At 40.8% G+C, this 14,338-nt stretch overlaps 1 protein-coding gene across 3 annotated transcripts in view; it reads right to left on the reverse strand.

The window, feature by feature from the left end:
- Positions 1-14,338, reverse strand: part of ITCH (itchy E3 ubiquitin protein ligase) — a 103,338-nt gene that overhangs the window by 19,912 nt on the left and 69,088 nt on the right. For all 3 annotated transcript variants that reach the window (XM_066237935.1, XM_066237936.1, XM_066237934.1), the window contains 3 exons: positions 13,658-13,727; positions 5,932-6,016; positions 1,721-1,849 (listed from right to left, as the gene is read on the reverse strand). In XM_066237935.1, coding sequence (XP_066094032.1) covers positions 1,721-1,849; positions 5,932-6,016; positions 13,658-13,727 — 284 coding nt within the window. The remainder of the gene's footprint in view (positions 1-1,720; positions 1,850-5,931; positions 6,017-13,657; positions 13,728-14,338) is intronic.

Raw genomic sequence — 14,338 nt, forward strand, 5'->3', positions numbered from 1 at the left:
AATACAGTTGATTCTGTATACTGACTCTGTATCAGTCAATACTGTTAAATTCACTTACTAGTTCTAGTAAGTTTTCCTAGATTCCTTATGTTTTTCTATATACATAATTATCTGTGTGAACAAAAGGACAATTTTACTTTCTCCTTTCCAATCTCTACATTTTTTCTTTCTCTTACCTCACAGTACTACCAATACACCCAATAAAATGTTTTTCTTTTTTGTTTTTTACAGAGACAGAGAGTCAGAGAGAGGGATAGATAGAAACAGACAGACAGGAATGGAAAGAAATGAGAAGCATCAATCATCAGTTTTTCGTTGCGGCACCTTAGTTGTTCACTGATTGCTTTTTCATATATGCCTTGACCGTGGGGCTACAGCAGAACAAGTAACCCCTTGCTCAAGCCAGTGACCTTGGGTCCAAGCTGGTGAGCTTTGCTCAAACCAGATGAGCCTGCGCTCAAGCTGGCAACCTCGGGGTCTCGAACTTGGGTCCTCCGCATCCCAGTCCGAAGCTCTATCCACTGCGCCACCGCCTGGTCAGGCTACCCAATACAATGTTGAATGGAAGTGATAACGTCGATGTCCTTGTGTTATACTTTTTGTTTTGTTTTGTTTTGTGGGAGAGACAGAGAAATTCAGAGAGAAGGACAGATAGGGACAGATAGACAGGAAGGGAGAGAGACTGGGATGCGGAGGACCCAGGTTTGAGACTCCGAAGTCTCCAGCTTGAGCACGGGCTCATCTGGTTTGAGCAAAGCTCACCAGCTTGGACCCAAGGTCGCTGGCTCGAGCAAGGGGTTACTCGGCCTGCTGTAGCCCCACGGTCAAGGCACATATGGGAAAGCAATCAATGAACAACTAAGGTGTTGCAACGAAAAACTGATGATTGATGCTTCTCATCTCTCTCCATTCCTGCCTGTCTGTCCCTCTTTCTGACTCTCTCTGTCTCTGTAAAAAAAAAATAAAAAAAAAGTATTTATTTTAGTGAGAGAGAAAGACAGAGAGAGAGAGAGAGAACATAAGTTATTTTTCAAAAAAAAAAAAAAAACAAGGTTAAGGGAGCTTTTAAGTTAAAAGGTAATAGAAATGAAAGAAAACAAGCATCAAAACTCAGGGGTTGGTTGGTGCTGATAATTTCTAAACAGTCTCATTTAGTGCTATGTCCACATAGATGGTAACAAACAAAATGTCTTTAAGAAAATACTCAAGGCCCTGGATGGTTGGCTTAGTGGTAAGAGTGTCAGCCCAGTGTGTGGAAGTCCCGGGTTCAATTCCTGGCCGGGGCATGCAGGAGAAGCCCCCATTTGCTTCTCCACCCTTCCCTCTCCTTTCTCTCTCTCTCTCTTTTCCTCCCACAGCCAAGGCTCCATTGGAGCAAAGTTGGCCCGAGTGCTGAGGATGGCTCCATGGTCTCTGCCTCAGGTGCTAGAATGGCTCTGGCCTCAATGGAGCAACGCCCCAGATGGGCAGAGCATCGCCCCGTGGTGGGCATGCCGGGTGGATCCCGGTCGGGTGCATGCGGGATTCGGAAAACTACAAAAAAAAAAGAGAGAAAATATTCAAGAGGGTAATGGAAATACAAAATATTTAGTGAACAGTAACCTATGGACAGGCCAACTCAAGAAATAGTAACTATTGCACTTCTTGTTAATTTAGATCTTTAAATATCAAAATCTTGGAATCAGTTTTTCTTTTAATCTACAATGTTCAGGAAACTTACAGGGCAGATTTTCCAGTGCGGGGATCTATATAGGTGGTTGTTCTTCTATTGTGGTCCACAAAATATGGAATTCCATCCACTGTGAATCTCATTTCCCAGCCTTCAGGTAAGGGCTTTTCATTTAATTGACTAAAGAACATAAAAAATATACACAATGAATGTTAAAGAGTTGCTTTGTTTGCCAAATAGAGAAACTACAACACACATAAATGCAGTAGAAATCTTCTAGAAAGCCATTTACGCCAGTATCTCAGTTGTTTACTAGAGCTCTTTACCTATAACCTCTTTATCCGACAAGTATGTTAAATATGTCAACAGGTCCATCAACCACCAGTTTTGTCCCACCTACTTAACTTGTGTTCCTTCCCCATCTCCCTACAACCTGCCTAACATCCTATGGCAAGCAAGTTCTGCCAGTTCTGCCTGAGAAGTCTTAATGTTCGTCACCATCTTCAATCCCCAGCACCATCCTTACTCGGGCTCCATCCATTCATCTCAAACTTCCACAACAGCCACCCAACTGGTTTTTCCTGCCTCCAGTCTCAGTCGGGTCCCACACTTGGTTTTTTCATATTGCTGGTAGAGTACTAAAATAGATGTGATCAAATCAGTTCTCTCCCTAAGGTGATCTCACTGTTCACTACTACCACTGCCTGCTTCTATACTCTGCCATCAAACTCCGTCCTTGAACACTGTGGTTTCAGAGTGTTTCACAGTATCCCCATTTCCCTGTCATAACACATGATTTGTCACACCTTCAAAGGAAGCCTCTCCTCCTATCCAGAAGCTCAATTATTCCTCTGTTAAGGCAACTCAAATGTTCTTTATGAAGTATTCCTATCCACTTCCCTAATACCTATCTTTAGACTTTGCTTAATCTCTAAACTTCAGTTTCTTTGTCTATAAAATGGAGATAACAATGTCTAGGTAGTAAGAATATGTGAGGACTCACTTAGACAATACAAGTAAAAAGCTTAGCACACAGTAAGCCCTCAAACTGTTACTATTCCTCCTGTATTGATCATTCCCTTCAGGTCTCTCAAAGAACGTTCTCCATACTGCTAGCACAGCCCCTTTTTTTTTTTTTTTTTAAAGATTATTTTTTATTTTTTATTTATTCATTATAGAGAGGAGAGAGAGAAGAGAGAGAGAGAGAGAAGGGGGGAGGAGCAGGAAGCATCAACTCCCATATGTGCCTTGACCAGGCAAGCCCAGGGTTTTGAACCGGCAACCTCAGCGTTTCCAGGTTGACGCTTTATCCACTGCGCCACCACAGGTCAGGCTAGCACAGCCCCTTTATCAAGTATTTCAGCTTGTGTTCTCTGGCATCAACTTCCCTTCTTGAAAATATTACATAAGTTTTAAAACAGGATAATAGAGCAATAATGACTTAACTTGACTTTCATTTATCATACTAAAATAATTGATGTATTAGCATAAACATTCAAAACTGCATACTCATGAACCCATGAAATTTATTTTTCCATCTTAAAATATTACACCAGAATTACTGAACACCTCCTCTGCAATTTGTATTTGTGTATTCTGCCCTATCAGCAGCCTGTCTTTTTAGCTATTTAGGTGTAGTAAGTATTTCACATTTTATTCTTATTTGCCAGTTCTTTCTTCTTTATTCTATAGATTCCATTTTTTTTTACCCGGTGGGTTTGTTGAGAGATAGAACAATGGAAACGTTCAAGTTCACAACAGAAAGGAAGAAAGAAGTTAAAGGCACTGACGCTCACTGTTTAGAGAGCCACTGTGGCAGACAGGAATGTCACTTTCCTCAAGTGTACTTTAGAAAAACAAAAGGCTGAGAACTATTGCACAGAACAGTATTCTGTAAACCACGTCAAGAGGTTAAGAACATTTAGCTGTGTTTATAGAACTGAACACAACGTCAGATAAAAGAGACTACCAAAAATTTTTTTCAAAATAACACTTCTCATTTGTTGTAATTATATTTGCAAAACAGACTTAGTAACAAGTTGTCTTAAAAACAAAATGAGTTGAACAGGATTGGGTCATCTGTATTATATATTAAAACATGATTCTAACTTTAGCTCAAATTACAACAAGGTGACATGGTCTATTCTAGCTGTAGAGGTAGAATTTTAAAGAGGAATCAGAACTGTTACTTTTGAAATTTTTCATTCTTACTTTTTGGGAAATTAAAAATATTTACATTGAATACCATAACTCCATTTAAAAAAATGTTATTTGTTGGTACCCAGAAGTAGATTTTAAATTTAAAGCATGTCTTTAGAACAGCAGTTCTTGGCCCTGGCCAGTGTCTTCCCTCCAACCCCCACCCCTTTTCTCTTCCTCTTCTGCAGCCAGTGGCCCCAGGCACTGAGGATAGCTCCATCAGAGCACACAGCTTCAGATGCTAAAAATAGCTCAGTACTCCAGCATTGGCCCCAGGTGAGGTTGCCAGGTGGATCCTGGTCATGGGCATGCCGGAGTCTACCTTCCTATCTCCCCTCCTCTCACCTTAAAAAACAGTCAAGCAAAAACAAAACAAAACAAAACAGTAGTTCTTACAACTGAGCCATGAATGTGTTAAGTGAAGAGTTAATCATACCTAAAGACAGGCCCTCTCTGGCTTTTGCCCTGGCTACCGGAAGGTAATCTCTAGGCCTCTGAATGTCCTGCCTGTCAGAGGAGTATCTCTGTTTGCTTGGAGGCTTTGAACACCAGTCAGTCAACAGTGTGTTTTATGACCGAGATTTTGGGATATTTCGTATCATTTCTGACCTCTGGCAAAACTGAAAACTGAAGGTATTAGCCCATCTCTGGGAAGGGCTGGAGACTAAAGATTAGCTACACATGCAGGATGCGATGGAGCCTCAATAAAAACTCTGGCTAGCACAGACTCAGGTGAGACTCCATGGTTAGCAGTACTCCATCCAGTGTTCCACATCAATCCTGGGTGTCTGGAACCCTCAGACTTTGCCCTTTGCATTTCTTCCTTCTCTTGGTTCTAATTTGTAACCTTTCATTATAGTTCTAGTTGGTCTGAGGTGAAAATAGTCCTGAGGATATCCCAGCTTATGGCTAATGTCTGAAGTGAGGGCAGTCATGTGGGGACTGTGCTCTCTGACTGTATACTTTGCCAGATTCCTTGCAGAATGGAATCTTTCTGGCAACCTGATAAATGCTTAGTATTACATCTTGTTATGGGCTAAATGATGTGCCCCCTGCAAACTCCTATGTTGAAGTCCTAACCCTCAGGACCTCAGAATGTGACCTTATTTGGAAACAGAGTCATTGCAGATGTAATTAGTTAACATAAAATGGTAGGCCAATAATCCACTGACTGCTGTCCTTATAAAAAGGGAAAATTTGAACACTGAGACACACAAACAGAAGGAGTGCCAATTCAAGACTGGAGTTGTGCTGCCATAAGCCAAGGAACCACCAGCTAAGACAGAGGCCTGGAATAGGTCCTTCTCTATTCTTCCTATTCAGAAGAAGTATAGCACTGCCAACACCCTGATCATATTGCCTCCTCAACTATGAGAACGATGTCTTTGTTTAAGGCACAGGTACTTCCTTAAGGTAGCCCTGGCAAATGGATACACACACCAGTACAGAATGTTACACAGAAAAGCAATTATATATACATAGTTACCAAAACATTAAAGACAAACTTATAATAACATTTCTCTATTAACATATTAACTAGCGAGTCCTTATGGTGATGTATATAAAAAATATTTTGATATATCTGCAACAAATGCATAATGATATAAAAAATCTGTGATTTCTACTGGTGGCAAAGTCCCAGGAACTGCTGATTCTACTGTGGTTGGACCTTACAATCACAATGGGAGAGAACACTCAATTTCAGGTAAAGGTTAATGCAACTGAATGGTTCATTTTTTTTCTAAGTCACATACTCCCTGAATTTTATCCAGTGGATCCCAGGCTGCAAAATCCTGCTTCAGCATTACACACCTGGTCTTACTAATAATAAATAGTATTTCTGAATACTGCACATTCATTCGGGGTTTTTTTCCCTAAACTCTCAAGAAACCCACATCCATTATATAAAATAGTATAAATTTTTCTCTTTATAAGGTATGGGGGTGATTAATGTTTAAGGCCTTTGAAGAAAGAATATGGAACTGATCTTTTTCATAACTGAATCAGAAATAGGGTACAATCTTTAAGAGGTTATCAATAAACTAGTAACGGGAAGTCCTTACCCTTGACTTCTGGGGTCTTCCCATTGTGTGATACGAGTGTTGTGGTTGACAAAATATACTCTACCGTTGTTGTCCGTTCTCTTCTCTTAAAAAAAAAACAAAGCAAGGCATTAGAGTTGGCATAATCTTTTTCCTTTAACTAAAATAATACATTGAATTTGCCCGTTTCTCATTGTACTGTTGACTTTATACTTTTTAAATCACAACTTTAATAGGTTTAATTTATTCTTTCACTACTAAATCCACATACTTATGAAGGTTATTAAAATACGATCATATCCTAGAAGCTAAACAAGACTTAATTCAGTGTCCTGCCACAGAATCTTTCTGGCTCAATCCAACAGCAGCACGATTAACTAACTGTTCTAACTTTTTTTCTTTTTTTCATTTTTCCAAAGCTGGAAACGGGGAGGCAGTTAGACAGACTCCCGCATGTGCCCGACCGGGATCCACCCGGCATGCCCACCAGGGGGCGATGCTCTGCCCCTCTGGGGTGTCACTCTGTTGCATCCAGAGTCATTCTAGCACCTGAGGCAGAGGCCACAGAGCCATCCTCAGCGCCCGGGCAATCTGCTCTAATGGAGCCTCGGCTGCGAGGGGAAGAGAGAGACAGAGAGGAAGGAGAGGGGGAGGGATGGAGAAGCAGATGGGCACTTCTCCTATGTGCCCTGGCCGGGAATCGAACCCGGGACTCCTGCACGCCAGGCCGATGCTCTACCGCTGAGCCAACTGGCCAGGGCTGTTTTAACTTTTCATAGATGACCTCATTTATCCTTAACAGTCCCATGTGTAGGTGGCTTTAGTTTACTATGAAGACAAACTCAGAAAGGTTAAGTGATCTGCCCCAAATCTCAGAATTATTTTATTAATTGATTGGTTGATTGACTGATTTTTAGATAAAGGGTAGGAGGGGGAGGAGCTGGAAGCATCAACTCCCATATGTGCCTTAACCAGGCAAGCCCAGGGTTTTGAACCAGCGACCTCAGCATTCCAGGTCAATGCTTTATCCACTGTACCACTACAGGTCAGGCCTGTGAATCTCAGAATTAAGTGGCTGTGACAGAATGGAAATTCAGGCCTCCATTCAGGGATTTTTCTCATACCACACCATCTCATTCCTTAAAATATAATGGAGATGGCCCTGGCCGGTTGGCTCAGTGGTAGAGCGTCGGCCTGGCGTGTGGGGGACCCGGGTTCGATTCCCGGCCAGGGCACGTAGGAGAAGCGCCCATTTGCTTCTCCACCCCCCCTCTCCTTCCTCTCTGTCTCTCTCTTCCCCTCCCGCAGCCAAGGCTCCACTGGAGCAAGGATGGCCCGGGCGCTGGGGATGGCTCCTTGGCCTCTGCCCCAGGCGCTGGTGTGGCTCTGGTCGCGGCAGAGCGACACCCCGGAGGGGCAGAGCATCGCCCCTGGTGGGCGTGCCGGGTGGATCCCAGTCGGGCACATGCGGGAGTCTGTCTGACTGTCTCTCCCCGTTTCCAGCTTTAGAAAAAAAAATTAAAAAATAAAATAAAATAAAATATAATGGAGATGATATAACTTAATTGTTTGCTATATACTTGACATTTCTTAACTAGAGAAGACATTGTTTTCCAAAATATGCCCTGTTCCTTAATATACCCACCCGAATCCTAAATATCTATAGCAGCGGTTCTCAACCTGTGGGTCCCACAGGTTGAGAACCGCTGATCTATGGTAACTTTCTGCACAGGGGCTGGACGGCAGGGCTCAGTTCTTTAACTGACTGTGTCTGACGCTGCTGCTTGTCCTCCTCACCCCCCACCTTCCTTTAGGATTCTCCTTGTTTTCTTGTTCGCTTTCTAAAATACCCCTACTTCCCAAACTTTCTCATTAAGTCAAGAATACATGTGAATGTCAATTCTGCCCTCATAATTAAATAGTTTTGAAATTTTAATATTAATATTATTCTGCTGTTGCTCCATTACCAACTAATTTTTCAAAAGATGTCTTTTCCTATATCTAAATTGTTAAAATTTGGCTAAGATGTCTCAAAATAAATAAAGTATTACAAAATACAGAATGCATTCCCAACTTTTTATAAAGCAGTTTCTAAAAATTAGCAATTTTCAAACGAAATTGTAAAAATTCCAAGCTGATAAAGCCATTTTTACTTCCTGTGGTTTGAAAAGTTCTACCTATTTATCATATAAACTTTATTTACATCCTTTGGATTTTTCTTTAAGCAAGATATTGCTGGATAAGTCTTAGGCCAAGTTAAATAGCCTTATCAAGTTATACAGCCAATTTTTAACCCTATCTCCAGCACTAATTCCCTGATTTCAAGTAGCAGTAAAGATTTGGGGGGTTAGGAGGGATAAATCTGTGAGTACCATGAACCTTCTCCTGACATGGCAACTACTGTCTACATAAGCTTAGACTAAAATGGAAACAGAACTCCAGGTAAGGATGATATACAGAAAAATGGGACTCCGCATCTTGTGACACATTGAATCTTAACACTGGCTTCACTGTTCATGGCATCTTGAGTGTGGAAACATGTAACCAGTTAAGTTTGATTCTGAGGCAAAAAGAAGCACCCATAGGGCTACAAGCTGGCTGCATGATACCAAGTAAGTTCATGTTCTTCACAATCATATTAAATTTAAATTTTAAAATATATTTGCAAAATCTATTAATTTTTTGATTCTAAAGAATTCTGTAGAGTAATTTTTATTATGTAAAAGTAATACCCTACATATATAGCTAAGCATATATTCATCCTTTATCTTCAGACTTCAGGGCCAGAGATTTTCTCTTCAAAAGTTGACATGAGGAAAGATAAAGTTAATAGAAAACTTATTTTCTGTTATCCTCTGAGTATATACTGCTGATATCAACATTTCTTGGAAGAGGCTGTGAAAAACAAAATTTCAAAAGTGGATGCACTTGCAAATTGAAGGCTCGTCTGCTCAATGAGAGGAAGAACTGTGGCTTTAGAACTAATTGTTGAAAAATCACGTGATAAACTATACTGAAATGACTGACCATCAAAACTGAATGCACATGGACAGCACTTCCTGGCTCGAGTAAAACAGTACAAAGCGGAAGCTTCTTGTTGTTTTGTGTTTTCTTTCAGAGCAACTCCGAAAATGAGGAAATATCTTTACACTTGAAAGGTAAAACCAGCTAGACAAAGCCCTATTAGACTACCTTTTTTTTTTTCTTTAGAGAGGCAGGGAGAGAGACAGAGAGTCAGAACCATTGAGCTGTTCCTGTAGGTGCCCTGACTGGGGATTGAACCAGCAACCTCTGCACTTTGGGACAATGCAGATTACATTTTTATTTTTATCTTTTTCCCTTATCATTTTTTATGTTTTTTCCCTTCTTTTTCCAAATGAGAGAAGGGGAGATAGAGAAACAGACTCTTGTATGTGCCCCTACCAGGATCCACCCAGCAACCCCCATCTGGAGCCAATGCTCTGCCCACTGGGGCCATGCTTGCAACTGAGCTATTTTGGCCCCTGAGGCAGTGGCTCCACAGAGCCATCCTCAGCGCCAGGCCAATGTGTAGTTGAATTGAGCCATGCTGCAGTAGAGGGGGAGACGTGGGGGGGGGGGAGAGAAGGTTAGGGGGACAGGTGAAGAAGCAGATGGTTGCTTCTCTTTTGTGTTCTGACCAGAAATCGAACCTGGAACATCCACAGGCCGGATCAACGCTCTATCACTGAGCCAAACAGCCAGGGCCATTAGACTACATTTTTAAACCAAAAATATTCTTTGTTATCCAGCCTCTATAATTTGCAAGTGTTTAAAAATTCTTCACTTCAAAGCAGCTATGTCTGGTCTTAGCATATAAGAATCTGAAAGGGTGAAGAAATTGGATTTAAAGATATACGGTGTCACAAAAATAATGCTGTCAATTCTGTAACATAAACACAGAATACGAACTGGGATTTTATTTCCTGGTTCAATCCTGAGGGTTTGTCAGGTGGCTCTCATCTGTCACAGTACCAGTGTTGTCACTGGTTCCACAAATCAGGCACATGCCCAAAGGCAGAGAGTCATAAGCAGTGCTCAGTCTGAATAAAAGGGTGATCATGCCTTCATTTAGAAAGGGCACCTAAAAATAAGCAGAATGTATGTACAATGAGCAAAGTAATGTTCTTACAACCAGGATATGCTGGGACTGCGTCTAGAGAAAGTATTTTTAGGGAGATGTTTGTTAAAATAAAATGAGAAAGATCCTGATGATGAGGATAATGGAAATACAGAAGGCAATGACCCGCTTGCAGGAATAGCTTTTTAAATAACGGCAACAAGGCCCTGGCCGGTTGGCTCAGTGGTAGAGCGTCGGCCTGGTGTGCAGGAGTCCCGGGTTCGATTCCCAGCCAGGGCACACAGGAGAAGCGCCCATCTGCTTCTCCACCCCTCCCCCTCTCCTTCTTCTCTGTCTCTCATCCTCTCTCGCAGCCGGGGTTCCACAGGAGCAAAGTTTGCCCGGGCACTGAGGATGGCTCTGTGGCCTCTGCCTCAGGCGCTAGAATGGCTCTGATTGCGGCTGAGCGATGCCCCAAGATGGGCAGAGCATCGCCCCCTGGTGGGCATGCCGGGTGGATCCCGGTCGGGCACATGCAGGAGTCTGACTGCCTCCCCGTTTATGGCTTCGGAAAAATACAATCAATCAATCAATCAATAAATAAATAAATAAATAAATAACGGCAACAATGCTGCAATTCATGCGTCTATGAGCAAGAGGCCATTTTTCTCACAGCTGCTCTGGGGGTAAAATGGTCTGTGTTTCTAACAAAAGTTAACTGGATCATAATTTTTTCTGCAATAAAAATAAAAGGATAAATACATGACCCTCACATATATCCTCTCAGTGCATCAATTTCTCATGTAATACTACATAGACAACCCAAGAAATAAAGGTGAGACTCATTTCATGTCTGGAAATGCAATCTGACAGGTCTGGTTCCATATGCTTCAAAAGGGCAATATCCCCTCTGCTTTTTTTTTTTTATTATTTTATTAAGGAAGAGGCAGGGAGGCAGATAGATAGACACCCACATGTGCCACAACTGGGATCAACCCTGAAAGCCCCCTACCAGATGTTCTGCTCATCTGGGGCTGCTGCTCCGTTACTCAGCAACCAAGCTATTTTAGCACCTGAGACGAGGCCATGGTGCTATCCTCGGCACCCAGGGCCAACTTGCTTGAATGAGCCATGGCTGTGGAAAGCGGGAGAGAAGAGATGGACAGAGGGAGGGGGGAGGGGCAGGGAGAGAGAAAAGAAAAAAGAGAGAGAAAGAAGGGGGAGGGGTAGAGAAGCAGATGGTTGCTTTTCTGGTGTGCCCTGACCAGGAATCGAACCTGGGACTTCCACATACCAGGCCGATGCTCTACCACTGAATCAACCAGCCAGGGCAACATCCCCTCTTTTAAAGTAACTTTGTATCAACCAGACACTGTCCAACAGAGACAAGAGACTCCTTAACAAACTGTCAGGCTTTGGGGAAGACAGAAATTTACAACTTTCATAGACCCTCCCTTTGTTTCTTTCAAGCTAGTAAAAATAATAGTAGTATATTTTTTGATTCACAGGAGTATTAAGGCTAAATAATCTCTTATGAGCAATGAGGTTTCTTAAACTGGGTGTATAATTATACACCCAGTATCATTTATTGCCCAGATTCATGTGACCCTGACATCAATTTTTTCCCTCCATTCCTCAGTAAAATAATGCTAAAACAATCTGTCTTGGGGACCAATGCTTCCAAATAAAGACTATTAGGAATAATACTTTTTTTTTATCATTATTTTTTTTTAGATTTTTATTTATTCATTTTAGAGAGAGGAGACAGAGAGGGAGATACAGAAAGAAGGGGGAGGAGCAGAAAGTATCAACTCCCATATGTCCTTTGACCAGACAAGCCGTAGGTTTCAAACTGGGACCTCAGCGTTCCATGTCAATTCTTTACCCACTGCGCCACCACTGGTCAGGCTATGAATAACACTTTCTGAATGTCTCCCAATATTATGAAATATCTGCAGCTGTTTCCACAATGGGCTTTACTTTGCTGTTTTCTACCTTGTGTATTCTCTTCAGCTTCCAAGAAAAACTGTTTCTATACTGCCACAGAGTATATTCTGGAAACTTGCTACAATACTATGACATAATGCTATAAAATAGAATCTGGTGTATTAACAAAGTTTTAATAATTAAGGTGCCAAATGTACTCAATAACAGTGTGTCCATGTGCACCACAGTGTAGGCAAAGGTGCCGTCCTAGCACATACCCCTCCCATTGTTCTTTTGGGTAACATCAACTCAGTCACACTCTGAACTGTGTTTTGGAAGCACGAATATGATCAAAGTTTTTTAAAGTATTTTATTTTAGAATAATTATTATTCACAGGATGTGGCAAAAATCATCCAAAGAATCTGACACACCATATTTTTTGTTCCATAAAACACACTCCCCCCAAAAAAAAAGTGGAGGGGAAAATGCCCGTGTCTTATGGAGCAAAAAATATGGTATTTTATTAAATATTCTAACACACCATTTGGTTCAGAATATTTTTTTTCTTATTTTCCTCCTTAAGAACCTAGCTGTGTCTTATGGTCAGGTGTGTCTCATGGAGAAAAAATATGGTACCCTTCAACCAGTCAGTTTTCCCCAACAAGGATATCTTATATAGCTATCGTACAATATCAAAACCAGAAAACTGACACTGGTAAATTACTGTTGACTCAAATTTTATTCAATATTCACCAATTTTTTTTTTATATTCACCAATTTTAAAGCTGCATTCATTTATATGAATGTACAGTTTCTTGGGTTTTTTTTTTCTTTTTGTCTTTGTTTTTGTTTTTTTTTTTACAGAGACAGAGAGAGACTCAGTGAGAGGGACAGACAGGAACGGAGAGATGAGAAGCATCAATCATTAGTTTTTCATTGAGCTTTGCAACACCTTAGTTGTTCATTGATTGCTTTCTCATATGTGCCTTGACCGCAGGCCTTCTGAAGACTGAGTAACCCCTTGCTCAAGCCAGGGACCTTGGGTCCAAGCTGGTGAGCTTTGCTCAAACCAGATGAGCCCACGCTCAAGTTGGCCACCTCGGGGTCTCAAACCTGAGTCCTCGGCATCCTAGTCTGACGCTCTATCCGCTGCGCCACTGCCTGGTCAGGCTGAATGTACAGTTTTATGCACTTTTACCCCATGTATCGATTGGTATAGTCACCACCATGGTGAAGATATAGAACTCTTGCACACCATATAAGAACCACTTGTTACCTCCTATATTTGTACCCAGCTACCCCTGGCTCTGTCTACTGTAACTATTAATCTGTTTTTCATCTCTACAGTTTTGTTACTTTGAGACTGTTACATAAATTGAATCACACAGCATGTAAACATTTTGAGATTGACTTTTTTCAGATTATTGTATCAATAAATCATTTATTTTTATTTATTGCTGAGCAAAATATTTTTACACTTCAGAAAAATGAAACAATTCTGAATTCCAATAAAAGTTTACTATAAATAAATAAATAAATAAATAAATAAATTTTTTAAAAAAAGTTTGCTATAATAAAAGGTCAACTTAGAACTTTGGGAAATTTAATACCTATTTGGCACTCTGAATTAATCTAACACACCCAAAAATATTCACAGATATTCTCTCAAGCAAGAGAAAGATATCATCCATAAATATTTGATTTATAAAATAATTTAATTCAATGAAAATTCATGTACTTACCCCACCCGGGTGGCAGGGGACCAAGGGGATCAAATTCTTTATTTTGTGATGTTGCAAACAAATCTTGATTCTAAAAGGAACAACAAAAAAAGGTGAAATACTGAACTTAGACAACTTGAGAGCAAACTTGTAAGTTCTGATTTGCCTCCCCTGGCCATGTGCAACATAATATTCTTACAGAGTTCACATCTTAAAGAAGTGTCACACCAACAAGGATAAATGTTGATAAACTCCGATGGAGAAAAAAATCTTTGCACACAATATTTAATGTTTGAAATTATTTGAAGATCAAATATTACAAATAAATAATCCTTACCCAAGTGACTACTTTATTCCTTCTTAGCTAAAGATCAGTTAAGTTACAGAAATATAGAGGTAGGCAAAAGTACATTTGAATTGTGAGTACATAAAACTAAGAGTTTATTCTTGTATTATTATTTATTAATTATATTTTTTTCCACATGAACAACTGAAAATCTACTTTTGCTCTCCCTACATATAACCACTCAACAGACAGTCATAAATATTAGTACTCAGAATCATTGGAGAACTTGCCTGACCAGGCAGTGGAGCAGTGAATAGAGAATCGGATTGGGATGTGGAGGACCCAGGTTCGAGACCCCGAGGTCTCCAGCTTGAGCACAGACTCATCTGGTTTGAGCAAAGCTCACCAGCTTGGAC

The sequence above is a fragment of the Saccopteryx bilineata genome, chromosome 6, assembly GCF_036850765.1.
Source record: "Saccopteryx bilineata isolate mSacBil1 chromosome 6, mSacBil1_pri_phased_curated, whole genome shotgun sequence".
Lineage (NCBI taxonomy): Eukaryota > Metazoa > Chordata > Mammalia > Chiroptera > Emballonuridae > Saccopteryx > Saccopteryx bilineata.